Source organism: Octodon degus, unplaced genomic scaffold, assembly GCF_000260255.1.
Source record: "Octodon degus isolate 3935 unplaced genomic scaffold, OctDeg1.0 scaffold00274, whole genome shotgun sequence".
NCBI classification, from domain to species: domain Eukaryota; kingdom Metazoa; phylum Chordata; class Mammalia; order Rodentia; family Octodontidae; genus Octodon; species Octodon degus.
This window is the reverse complement of record NW_004524850.1, coordinates 190252-203554: the sequence shown is the minus strand read 5'-3', so window position 1 is coordinate 203554 and position 13303 is coordinate 190252. Positions and strand designations below refer to the sequence as shown.

Genomic DNA, 13303 nt, shown 5'->3' with positions numbered 1-13303 from the left:
AATATGACATCTAATTAAAAAATTCTTGGTAGAATAATGGCCTAGATACAGCAAAATTTTAAATAGAAGCTAGTGTAAAATGGTAATAGTGAAGCAAAATTCAGTTTTGGACTCATTATGCCACAATTTCTAAGTTCAAAACAAAACATAGGAAACAAAAATAAGGGGGCTGGGGAGATAGCTCAGTGGAATAAGTGCCTGCCCGGCAAGCACAAGGTCCTGAGTTTGATCCCTGGTACTGCAAGGCTGGGGAGATGGCTCAGTGGAATAAGCGCTTCCCTGGCAAGCGCAAGGGCCTGAGTTCAATCCCTGGTTCAAAAAAAAAAAAAAAAAAGAAATCCTGGTACTGCAAAAGAAACAAAAACAAAAACAAAAATCTACAAAATACTAAAGTGTACCAAAATATAAGAAATACAAGTCACTTCACCTGTGGATCTAATAGTACCAAAAAAAAATCAAATTTGAGACAATATTAAAGTCTTGTGCTACTGCTTATAAGAATATACACAATTGGTGAGCATAACATTAAAAATAAACTTAATGATTTCTAAGTGATTTAGTTTAAGACTGAGTTTATAATACATTAGGATACTTCCTTTGGTTGTGTACTTCCTGGAGAAATTATTGACATTAATGTTTTCCTTTTTTTAGAGTTTTTTTTTTTTTTTTTTAAGAATACAAAGTAGTAATAGGAAAAAACACCATCAGAAACGACACAAAATTTCACTAAACAAAATAATAGGAATTCAACAATGGTTGCTTTATTACATGATGCTATCTTCAAATTAGCTGCCCAGACTACCAGATATAAATGAGCAAGATTCATTTAAAGAAAAAAACAAAACAAAAAATTTCTTAAAAATTCAAAACAAAAATTAAGGCATTAACTACTTTCAAAAGACCAGCAGAAGTTGACAATCATACAAACTATTCTGCATATATACCTAAGTATCTTTTTCCCTTCATTTGTCCTTTTCTTCATCCCAGTTTTTCCTTCCCATTAAACAAATTCTTTCCTTTTCACAGTATCTCTTGTACCTTTTAAGTTTCTGTCTTACAGGTTCTCACACTAGCAAGACATGTTCGTACACGTGGATCTGACTGTATTTACCAACACAGTCTACAGCTGCATCCATTTATCTACAAAAGCCTTGAGTTCATCTTAATAGCTGAATACTCCATTGTGTAAAAATACTGTGTCTTTTTTATCCATTCCTTTGTTTATGGGCATTTGGGTTGTTTCCAATATTTAGCTATGACCAACTGCGGCGCTATGAACATGGGGGCACGTATATTGCTGTGGTACGATTTCAAGTTCTTTTGGAAAAGTACCCAGGAGGGGATAGCTGCCTTCAATGGGGTCTCCAATCCTAACTTTTTGAGGAATCTCCATACAACTTTTTAAAATTTAATCTACATGAGGTGACAGAAAGATTAGAAAAATCAGCTCTCACTAAGAACTTAGTACTTTCACAGGAATTTGCTGGCATATTTCTTCCTACATACAGAATAACTGATAACTTGGTGCATCCCTTATATTAACCATTTTCCACCATATTGTCACATGAATTTGCAAACTGACTACAAACTACATTCCATGTGTGTTCCCATGGAATGGACACTGATACAAAATTCTCCACTCTGCAAGGCCACGTTTCGTGAAGTCATGTAAAAATGAAGATTTCTTATGTGCTGTGTTTATACACTCACACATTCATGTGTTTTCTGATATTAAGGGCATCACACAAGACTTCCTCATTATTTGCACGTCCAGCTGGAAAGGTTCTCGCCAGGCTAATCATGTCAGTGTAAGTCACTTCGTGTATTGTTATTTGACTCCATCTTTTCAATGTGCATGATGCCTAGTGCCACAGGAGGCATTTGCTTATTGTTTACACTTTTTCCTAAGTATTTCTTTAATAGGTGATGATACTGCTCTGCACAGAATGGGTTCACATGTTGCTTACCTTGGTGGCACCTCTACAGTGCGTGCTCCTTCATGCCTATGACAATGACCATGGATGCCGGAAGCTTTCCCACACTGCTTATATACATAGGGTTTCTCATAAGTGTGACTTCTTTCATGTAGTTGACAAGTATCTTGTCTCCTGAATGTTTTTGCACATTGTTTACATATAGTTTCTCCCCAGTGTGACTTCTTCCATGAACTTGACAAGAATAGAGCCTGGTGAAAGCTTTGCCACACTGCTTACATACATATGGCTTCTCCCCGGTGTGGGTCCTTTCATGTACTCGACAATAACTCTTTGTGCTAAATGCTTTCCCACACTGCTTACACACATAAGGTTTCTCCCCCGTGTGACTTCTTTCATGTACTTGACATGTATACTGCCTACTAAAAGCCTTCCCACACTGTTTACACACATAAGGTTTCTCCCCAGTGTGAGTCCTTTCATGTAGTTGACAATTCCTGTGTGTGCTGAAAGCTTTCCCACACTGCTTACATACATAGGGTTTCTCCCCAGTGTGAGTCCTTTCATGTACTTGACAGTAACTTTTTGAGCTAAAAACTTTCCCACACTGTGTACACACATAAGGTTTCTCCCCAGTGTGAGTCCTTTCATGTTCTTGACAATCTCTGAGTGTGCTAAACCCTTTTCCACATTGCTTACATGTATAGGGCTTTTCCCCAGTGTGGTTCCTTTCGTGTACCCTCCAACTACTTTTAATGCTGAAGGCTTTCCCACATTGCTTACATACATAGGGTTTCTCTCCACTATGGGTTCTTTCATGCTCTTGACAAGTATATTGCCTGCTGAAAGCTCTCCCACACTGGTTACATAGATAGGGTTTCTCTGTAGTATGAGTCTGTTCATGGTTTTGACAATTTCCACGTGTGCTAAAAGCTTTTCCACACTGCTTACATATATAGGGTTTCTTCCCAGTATGAGTCCATACATGTCTTTTACACTCTGTGTGTGTGCTGAATGCTTTTCCACATTGCTTACACACATAGGGTTTCTCTCCAGTGTGTATTCTTTCATGTATTTGACAAGCACCACGGATGCTAAAGGCTTTCCCACACTGATGACATACATATGGTTTCTCCCCAGTGTGACTTCTTTCATGTATTTGACAATTACCACGCGTAGTAAAACCTTTCCCACACTGCTTACACACATAGGGCTTCTCTCCAGTGTGAGTTCTTTCATGTACTTGACAATTACTATGGGTGTGGAAACCTTTTCCACATTGCTTACATACATAGGGTTTCTCCCCATTGTGAGTCTGTATGTGTCTTTGACAATTTCTGTGTGATCTGAAAGCTTTCCCACATTGCTGACATACATAGGGTTTCTCTCCACTGTGGGTTCCTCCATGTTCTTGACAATTATCTTGTCTGCTGAAGCCTTTCCCATATTGCTTATACACATAGGATTTTTCTACACTGGGAAGCTGTTCATGATTTTGACAATTAACACTTGTACTGAAAGCTTTCTCACATTGCTTAAGTACACAGAGCTTTTCCCCAGTGGGAGTACTCTGATGGTTACCAAATGAATTGTTAGTGGATTTTTCATAGTGCTCACATATATGATTTTTTTCTCCAGTGTGAGTGCTTTCATGTGTCTGAAAATCATGGTGAGAATTAAAAGTTTTTCCACATGGTACACATGTATACATGTTTACTTCACTGTGACATCTTTCCCCAATTTGAACATCGCTGGGTTTAACGAATGATCTTCCATCTTGCTTATAAGCAAGCAGCTTCTCTTCAATGGTACTTTCTTCAGTGTGGTCAGAGTAGGATTTTGCACATGGTCTATATTCATGAGGTTTCTCCCCAGGACCTGTATTTGCATATTTCTGAAAGTGCTGGAGTTCTGTGCAGGCTCTGCCATGTTCGTCACAGGCAGACAGCTTCTCTTGAAATCCCTGCTGCCTATATGGATGGGGTGCAGTGTCAGCCACGACAGACCCATCCGCTGACGAATGACCAATCGGGGGCCCTCCAGAGGAGAGGCCTTCACCTGGTTTTATACCAACATCTTTCATGTGCACATTTGTACCTGCAGTCAAAGCAACCATTTCTTCATTCTGATACCATAATTCATATTCAGGTGACATCTCTTCTTCTTCATTTCTGTAAAAGGCAAAAGAAACAAAGCCAATGACATTTACAAGTGTCACCATAGTAATGATTCATCATGAGATCTACTTTGATGTCCCACCATGAGATTTAATCATCCCCTTGCTGTACATTCTGAATGATAACTTGGAAACTGCTTTTAGACTAGCCATAGAATTCATTTGGGAGTTTATAATTGGCTTGTCTGCAACACACAGTGCTCACCTTCCTTCTGAGGAACTGGAGCACATCTTGATGAAACTTGCTCCAGATGGTGAAGATTTTGCGCCTTCTCCTCCATGACTGCGACCCTCCCCTTGCCCTGAGCCTCTTCACGCACTCCACAGTGTCTGCTGCTCCTTTTCCGCGGCTCTTCTCAGTTTACTACATCATTCATGTTGTGGGATGCTTTTGCAAAATACAGATTATAATACTGGAATTTCTCTGATTTATTTAATCTAATTTTATGGGGTCTGGATCCATCCATATCTCAGCAAATGACATCGCTTCACACCTATGTGGGTTAGTACTATCCCATTATGTGTACACACCACATGGTTTTCAGTGCTGGAAACTGAACCAGAGCTTCAGCACTGACACACACCCATGGGGTTTTCAATTCTACAAGCAGGGATTTAGGGTTTCTCCAGGTCTCAGGTTTTTAGAATAAAGTTGGTACAAAGGAGTACTTATGCACCACTGTAAAAAGATTACAAAATGGATTTACTGTATTCCCTTAGTTTTGGGATCTCTCTACATGTTTGCATAGATGCTGCACCACACTGACAGTCCCGCCAATAACATGCGAATGCATTTTCTAACACTTTGGAACACGAATGGACCGCGTGCTTTGTAGGAGAACTTGAAAACAAATGTGGCCGAGGTAGTGGCATTCACTCGGATTTTGAGTACACTAAGGAAATCTGCAATTTTTCTAACACTGCATGTGTATAGCACATATTACAAATAGAATTACATACACTATCACATTTAATTTGTTTGATATAAATGTGGTCTTTTTGAAACACCTGAATATATAATTAGAAGTTAGTTTATACTGGTCCCTCAGTTATCGTGGAGGTCACATTCCGCACACCCCCGCGATACGTGAAAATCAGCTAAGTAGCGAAATTGTATTTATTTTAGTATTTATAAATACTTGAAGACTTTATAAACCCTTTGCATACTCTTATAAACCTTTCCCACTTTTAAAAGCACTTTTTTTTATTATTATTTATTTATTTATTTATTTATTTATTTATTTATTGTGGCCAGCTCAGCCCACCAGGGGGCGCGGCTGACTGGCATGTGGTGCTGGGGGATTGAACAGCGTGGTCCCTGTGCTTTGCGAAACTTGTTCCAAGTAGGTGCTTTAGACCACTGAGCCATCTCACCAGCCCTTAAAAGCACTTTTAATGTTCTTAACCATTTTCTAAACTCGTAAGCCGACATCATTTTAACATATATATGCTGTACAAAATCCCGCTATATAGCAAAAAATCCATGATAAATAATTTAGACTAACAATTTTTGAAAACCTGAAAAACAGTGAGTCCACAAAAAATGAGCCACAAAACAGTGAGGGGCTGCTGTACAGGCACTTGCCAGCACAACCAGCTATTCGTTATTTTACATTACATGAAAAATGTGCTTTTGGAATAATACAATTGTCAGACACATTTCATACATTGGATGCACCCTTAGATTAGAAATACTAAATGTGCATTAAGTCCCTGGAGAAATGTGGGATTAAAGAAATTTGAACATGGTCCTGTTTGTGTAGTTTGATTTGGTTCCATATTGTGATACGTGAGGATCTTCTTCTCATAGTTACCTCAGGTTTTTCCTGCAAATTTTGTACACATCTTCAATTTGCCGGTCATCTGAGTTCATTCCTAAAGTGCAGAAACAGAAATTTAATGGTGATTCACTACATACATGAAAATCAGACTCTAGTCAGACTCATAGTAAAATGTAACCACGCCTGGAAGATGCCTTACAGCATTTCTATCTTCCCACCAGAGACTGCTGTGGACATCAGCCAAGGCTCCTGGCTGCACACGTGACAAAAGTGTCCTCCTCACCTACGGCGGCCAGGTGCCTCAGGGTCTCCCACATCACGTCTCGATAGAGCTTCCTCTGGGGCGGATCCAGCAGCGCCCACTCCTCCCGGGAGAAGTTCACAGCCACGTCCTCGAAGGTCACCGCCTCCTACGCCGTCAGACATACATTTACAGGAAGAAGAGTGAGAGCCACACACAAAAGATCTCAACCCTACTCACAAAAAGCTCATATGAGGCTGTATTTTCCAAAAGTTTACTTCAGGGTCCAGTCATTAAACGTATCTACACTGATCATACAGGAAGTTAGATCAGTGGAATATGAACTCTGCCCCTGCTGTTTAATCCCAGTTTTACTTGTCGAAAGTCACGAAAGCTCAGGTCACAGAAGGACCAAGACACTGGAATCCAAGGTAGGTAAACCTCTGATGAATGACTCTGAAGGGTGTTGGGAGCCACAGCAGCTGGAAATCGGTCAGATGTGTGAAGGCGGGCCTGGGCCTCAGGGCCCTGGCAGTCCCGCTACCTCAGGCCTGAGATGAGCGTCCCCACGGGTGGAGGTCAGCTCATCGTCACCAGACAACCTTGTGTCCTGTGTTACTAACTTGCGAAGGTGTAAACACCCCTACGGTGGGTCGTGCTGGGGGTCGTCTTGCCAACCAGGCAGACAGGCCACCGCCCAACCCAGCTCTGGTCTTCTCTTTTCCTCTTTCTTGTCACCGTTTCCCCCCAGGTACCATGGATCACACTGACAGAACAAGTAATCCCAACAAAGGGGTCAAAAATAACTTTTTTCTCAAGTTATTATTTAGGGAATTAGACATCATTTTCAAACTTCATCCTGCTTTCACAGACAGAACCTGACTTGAACACTAAGCATACTTTGCCAGCAATAACTTGGAAAGCTAATAAAAAACTAAGGACTCTAGCAGAGAATGCCTAATTACAATGAAATCTGATTAAGGAGTCCACAGCACCCTATGGTTCGGCGGTCTGAGAGACGGCTTAGGGAGAGCACTGCGGGAGGGACACGATGAAAGTACACGAGATGTGCTGATCACCGATATTTCAAAAACTTCACATGCACTAAAAACAAAAGTAAAAATGGAAGAAAAATTTCTTTCATTTCCAAAAACCACTTTAAGTGTGACAGAAAAGCACCTGATTTTTGGTAACACAGCATGGCCACAATACAAGCTAGAAAACGGCTCCAAGGAGCCAGAGGATGGAGCTTCCAGTTTCTGCGGCCTGTGAGATCTGGATAGTTATTGTCACAGGCTGGCGAAGCCTCCAGCGCCACCTCACGTCCAGGCCCTTCGCACTCTGCAGTCTTCCTCGCTGGCACTCTGCCTCTACCTCTCTGGAGCCTGTCCTCCTCTCCCTCCTTTCCATGCCCCCTCTGGTTCCCTCCAATGCTGACTTCTCCCCACTGAAGGGCCCACCTGATGTTGCTCTCCCCTGGCAACCTCCCATACCCCAGCTGGGCAGCACCCTGCACTGCACACCCCTGTGCCTCCCCGCCCCCGCTTCCGGCCAGGGCAGCTGCAGCCACTTCTTCCTGGGCTCTAGATCATCCGACCTCACGGCTGTGGCATCTGCCACTTCCCTGGGAATCTGAACCCGCTCCTCAGGTCCCCCTCTCCCAACTCCATCTCATACCTGCTCCATGCTGCAGGTTGCTGCCTCTTTCCCAGGCCCTGCTCCCCAGTTCCCCCTGTGAGAGGTGGCAGGAGCGGAGGCAGTGGTCCACGTCCGCCTTCCCCTTGTCCAGTCTCTCTCAGATCAGTTGGCATCTGTGTTCCTTTTTCACAGAAGCTACCAGACACATTCGGGAGTTCTAATGCCTCACCCAGGCTCCTGATCACAGCTGGGATGACATAAATCCTGCTCTTTCCTCAACCCTCTTGCCTGAGGAAAGAAAATGTGTTGGGCCTTTGGCTCAGGCTTTTGCAGGTGACCACAGCGGCCTTGTGCCTGACCTGCAGGAGGGCAATGCGGCCCTTCCCTGAGCCACGCGGACTGGGCCTTTGACTGGCAGATCAGAATGGTCAGTCCCGTGCTTGGGGAGCCAGGACTACGGCTGCCTGCTCGGCTGCCTGCTCGCTCGGCCCAAGGGCTCCGAAGGCAGCACACAGGGCAGTCAATCATGACAGGCTGAAAGAAACATCCCAGACCAAAGGTGAAAATCCTCCTCAAGGGAAGTTTCGTCTGGTTGCCTGGAGGGATGGCTCATTTGGTTGCACCTCAGAGAGCCAAATGGTCTTACAGAGGCATTTCCTCACCTTGTCAGCCTGAGATATTTGAAAAATGCTACAAAAGCTGCAGAGCAGCTCTCAAACCCGCAACAGGAGACAATAAAGCTGGCTTTCAAGCTCTTTCATACCATGGGTGGGTTATCTGAAAACTGCATTTCTGCTTCATCTGTTTCTCTCCACCACAGGAATCCCACCTCCAGCCAGGACTGCAGACTCTGCCAGCAGCCAGCAGAGCCCACAAGGCGCTCCCGGCCACTGCATGCAGGCCTAAGAACCTTGCGCTGTCAGGATCCTGACGTCACCAGGCCTGCGGGTGTGCAGTCGTCTCTTGCCCCCGCTCCCGGTGATCAGGCCAGGCTCGGGGCTCCCACCTCCACTTGGCACAGCTGGCAAGGGCCATGGGCAGGACTGAGGGACCACGACAGGGTCAGGAGCTGTGCTCCGGCAGCACAAGGCCAACTCTGGGAGGAAGAGGGGAGAGGGACGGCACGGCACGCTCACCCACATGCGCGCGGCACACACATTCCCCAGAGCTCTGAGATCCCTGCTCTTCCCCCACCCCGTGAGGACCAGGAGACCAGGGACACAAAATCACCTAGCACTGTGGGTACGTTATGGGACACAAATGAAAGCCTGACACATTGTCCCTAAACATCAAAGGATCATGGCACACACATCTGCTTTCCAGTTTAGCTAGAATGACATAGACGGCACTGTTCTAAACAACAAAAGAGCCAACAAATTTAAAATCCACAACTCTTCAAGGTTAAACCTCTTGCACACTGCAGAAATGAGGATGCAGATTTACCTAAGTATAAATTATTTTCACAGAAAGCTAGGAACAGAAGACTGCTATGTAAAATTTAAGTGTCCCGATGAAAAAGAATTAAGCGAGACGGGACGCTGAGATAGCTCAGCGGTCCCAAGTGCCTGCTTAGGCAGGCGTAGGGGACCATGAGCCAAACACCTGGCCTCATGCTTTTCAGGCGGTGCTATACTGTTGAGCTACATCCCTAGCACCTGGGACCAGCTTGTATAGCCAAAAAATGACTCCTTTTTAGCCAGTGAAACACTGCCAAGTTCTCACAGTGAGTATCAAGAAAACAAAACAGGGGGCAGGCCCCTTAGCTCAGTTCTTTAAGTGGCTGCTTCAACAAAGCACTCAGGCTCAAGGTGCTGTGGTTCAATCCCCACAACTCAAGGCAGCCAAACCTGCCCTGAAGGCACTTGGAGCAAAAAAAAAAAAAAAAGAAAAAAAGAAAACAAAACAAAAAACATGGTTCCACATTTCTAACAGGGTAGGAAAAAGCAAACAATTTTGAAAATGTTTTGTTTTAATAAGTTCTGAAAAAAAAAAGTGCTGACTGAAAAAAATAAGAACTTTGGCAAAGTCTGAGCCCTGGACCATTTCTACACACTGGGGCTTTGCTGGAAGGGACCCCACACTTCCCTGCTGGCTACTCACCAAGAAGGGTGTGGTTTTCACTTTTACCTCCTGAGACTAACCAGAGGTCACCCATGAACAATAAAGAGCAGCAACTCAACAGCAGTGGAGTCCCCAGCCCCAGAGGAAGAGGAAATATGGCTGAGGGCTAGAATACATTAGGCACAACTGATCTGAAAGCAGGCAGTGAGCAATCACTCGGAGACAGTGAGGCAGTTATGTTATGCAAACAGTGATGGGGACAACCGGAGACAAAGAGCCTAAGGCCACAGAATGGTTTTTGGATAAAACACCAGTAAAGATTTAGACACTATCAGAAGACAACACAAAAGTTATCCAACGGCAGAGAATACATGAAATGAATCTAGAGCCATAGAGGCTATGTTTAGCCAAGAAAATGTGTTGAATCTGGCAATATGAACAATCTGCTGGACTCCCAGTGCCACTGACTGGGAATATGAGTGACACGGATTGAGCACAGAATGGGCAACACTGCGTATCCCAAAGTCCTGGAGAGCCTCTCCACGCGCCAGTTATCAGGGACCCGCGCAGTGAGTCCCAGTCTCCTGCCTGGACTCCTGGCACACGGGGAGAGAGAGAAGGAGCAAGAGGCAAGAACTCCGAGGAGGCAGGGCTCTGGGACGGCAGCGCTCGGGAGCACCAGGAGTCTCCAGCTTAACAAAGAAGGGGATGCAGATGAGTGCCCATTTGGTATCTGTGTATTCAAAGTGGTTCGGATAGATACATAGTTACATTCTCTTAATGAATAGAGTGATTTGTTCTAATGGTGTTTGTAAATAGGATATCATGTCCGCATCTTGTACAGCAATTAACCACTAGGAAGAATGTATGCAATGTGTTAATTATTGAAACTGTCCTACCAATTTGGTTTGAAACTGTCTCATCGCTATTTGTTTCTCAATAAAATTGTGGGGGCGGGGGAAAAAGAGTCTCCAGCTGGCCAGATCTGGAGTGGCAGCACAGGGGAGCTGAGGGGCTTTTCCTGGAACAACACTGCGGCAGCGGCTGACTGAGGAGATGCTTCACTCTCTCTCTTTCTCCCTTTTTTAGGGTGGCTCCAGGGATCAAACTCAGGACCTTGCGCTTATGCCATGGAACTGAACCCCCAGCCCAAGAAGCAATGGTAGAATGGTCAAATGTAACATCATAAATGACACAAGTTTAGACTCATCTCCACGCTTGTAACAAATAGATATAAGGGAAAATATAGGGTAACGGAAATGTTGTTCATAAGGATAAACCAGTCTAGCATTCATTCAATAAAATTTGCCAAATATATACTACTTTGACAGTGTTCAACCTGTACCCTCCCAAAAAAAGTCATAATCAAATGATCATAGAAAATGCACTTTTTTTTTTTTTTTCAGAACTGGGGATTGAACCCAGGCCCTTGCGCTTGCCAGGGAAGTGCTTATTCTACTGAGCCATCTCCCCGGCCCCATAAAATGCAGTTCTTGAAGAAAAACTAATATTGCTGAATAAATATTTTACTTAACAAAGCATCAAATGAGATACAAAGACACTGAAATTGAAGGGAAATTCAGAGACTTGTAAATTGATAGGTTCTGGTCATAAATGAGTTGCTAAATCATGTGGTGGTCATCTAATATGGCTGAAGCCCTTACCACAAAAGCTCATCTTCCCAAGACCTCCTCCCCACTTCTTCTGCAACTCAGCCCAGGGTGCAGTTTCCTCTCACCCTGCCCGCCACCTCAGGGACGGCCCCAGTCAGCTCCTCGGGTGTATCTCAACATCCCCCTCAAGCCGCACCCCTGGCAACAGGCCGTAAGAGCCTCAGCCTCCCTTTGTGCCAATCCAGAGAATTCCTCATCTTCCCAAGTTCTCTCCATATCCTCCAAGATAATGAAGCCCCTTTCCCTTTTCCCTTCTGCCTGTTTCTCTGCTGTACCAGTTGCCTGAAAAAATCATAAATGTTTTGAAAAATGAAAATAATTCTATCTGTAATGAATGGAACAAGAAGGTAAAAATCAGGATATACTTCAACCAAGATTGACAAGTGTTGGCACACACCTGGGATCCCAGCACTCAGGAGGCTGAGGCAGGAGGATCACTGCAAGTTCAAGACCATCCTGAGCTGCAAAGTGAGCTCAAGGCCAGCACCAAATGCATAGCAAGACCCTGTGTCAAACACACACACACACACACACACACACACACGCATACACACACACAGATTGACAACAGTCTCACTAAATATTAGTTAATAGTGCATATGTTTCCTCTAACCAATGCAGAGGCAAGTCTCAAAATCACAAAAAATATTTTCCAAGATAAATCAACAAAGCAACAACAAAGACCTTAACATATCCAAAGATATGGAAATAAGGGATGCAGGGCAGGGACAGGCCTGCTTCCCTGCTTCTAAAGGTAACCCGTGCGCAGAAGGGAAAACGCACCCCTGAGCTTCCGCCGCACCCTCATCCTGAGCATGCGGCCCAGGGGCTCACTCCCAGGAGTGTGTGAGCCCGACCTGAAAGCCGGGAAACTTGAACCTGGGACTCCACATAGCCCGCTTCAACATCTTCCCAGGGCAAAACAATTGTAATTACATAGGCCTAATTCTGACAGAGAGCAACACTCAGCCACAACCCTGTGAGCGCTGGCCTGTTCACTTCCCCCATATTCTCTTCTGAGCAAAGTGCATTGCTTGCTAAGCACCCAACAAGTCTCTGGAAGGAACTGCCTGTAGCGAGCCCAAACCGCACTCAGTACCCAGAGCGCCCACAGTTCTGACCACGGTGAATGCAGTGTTGGCTCACAGCTCAAAAGGCAGATTTCAGGCCAGCCTGACAGCTCGGCGGACTGAAGCGCCTGTTAGGCAGAGCACAGCCCGGGCATGCCTTCCCGGGCCCACCAGCGACTGAGACAGCGACTGAGACAGCGACTGAGGCCGGCAGTGGTGGCGCGCACCTGTAACCCCAGCTCTTGGAAAGCTGAGCACAGGGGGCCGGGGAGATGGCTCTGTACACTGAGCGCTTGACTGGAAGGCTGAACACAGGCGGATCCCTACGAGTCCGACCTACGTAGCGAGACCCTGTAGACCCTGAACTAAAATACAAGAAAAGAACACAGGACGAAAAATCCGGCCAGGGCAAGCCCTGGCGACCTGCACCTGCAATCAATCACTGTCATGGAAGGAGGCAAGAAATCCCACGAAAACCCTGACCTTACGCCGCACAGTGAGACCCACTCTTCAAGCCTACACTGCTGCCACTACTGCTAGCACTACAAATTTTTAAAAACGGATATAGTACAGAGCAAATGTTGTGGATTCCAGGCAAAGCTCCCGCTCAGTGACAGCCGCTATTCCTCTAACCCCTAACACACCTCGAGGCCAGACAAAACCTCTAAGTTCCAATGTTACCTCATGTGTTTACACAACTTGGTAACAAAGACTTACTAATTGAATGTT

General features: G+C 44.9%; 1 protein-coding gene and 1 pseudogene across 1 annotated transcript in view; both read right to left on the bottom strand.

The window, feature by feature from the left end:
• Window positions 1–1368: 1368 nt before the first annotated feature.
• Window positions 1369–3380, bottom strand: LOC111814140 (annotated as a pseudogene).
• A 1354-nt stretch (window positions 3381–4734) lies between these two features.
• LOC101593052 (zinc finger protein 669-like) overlaps window positions 4735–13303 on the bottom strand; it is a 118751-nt gene continuing 110182 nt past the window's right edge. Inside the window, exons 3-5 of the mRNA XM_023706882.1 lie at window positions 6175–6301; window positions 5925–5985; window positions 4735–4789 (exon numbers count right to left, since the gene is read on the bottom strand). Of these exons, the coding sequence (XP_023562650.1) occupies window positions 4780–4789; window positions 5925–5985; window positions 6175–6301 (198 nt within the window). The 3' untranslated portion in view covers window positions 4735–4779. The remainder of the gene's footprint in view (window positions 4790–5924; window positions 5986–6174; window positions 6302–13303) is intronic.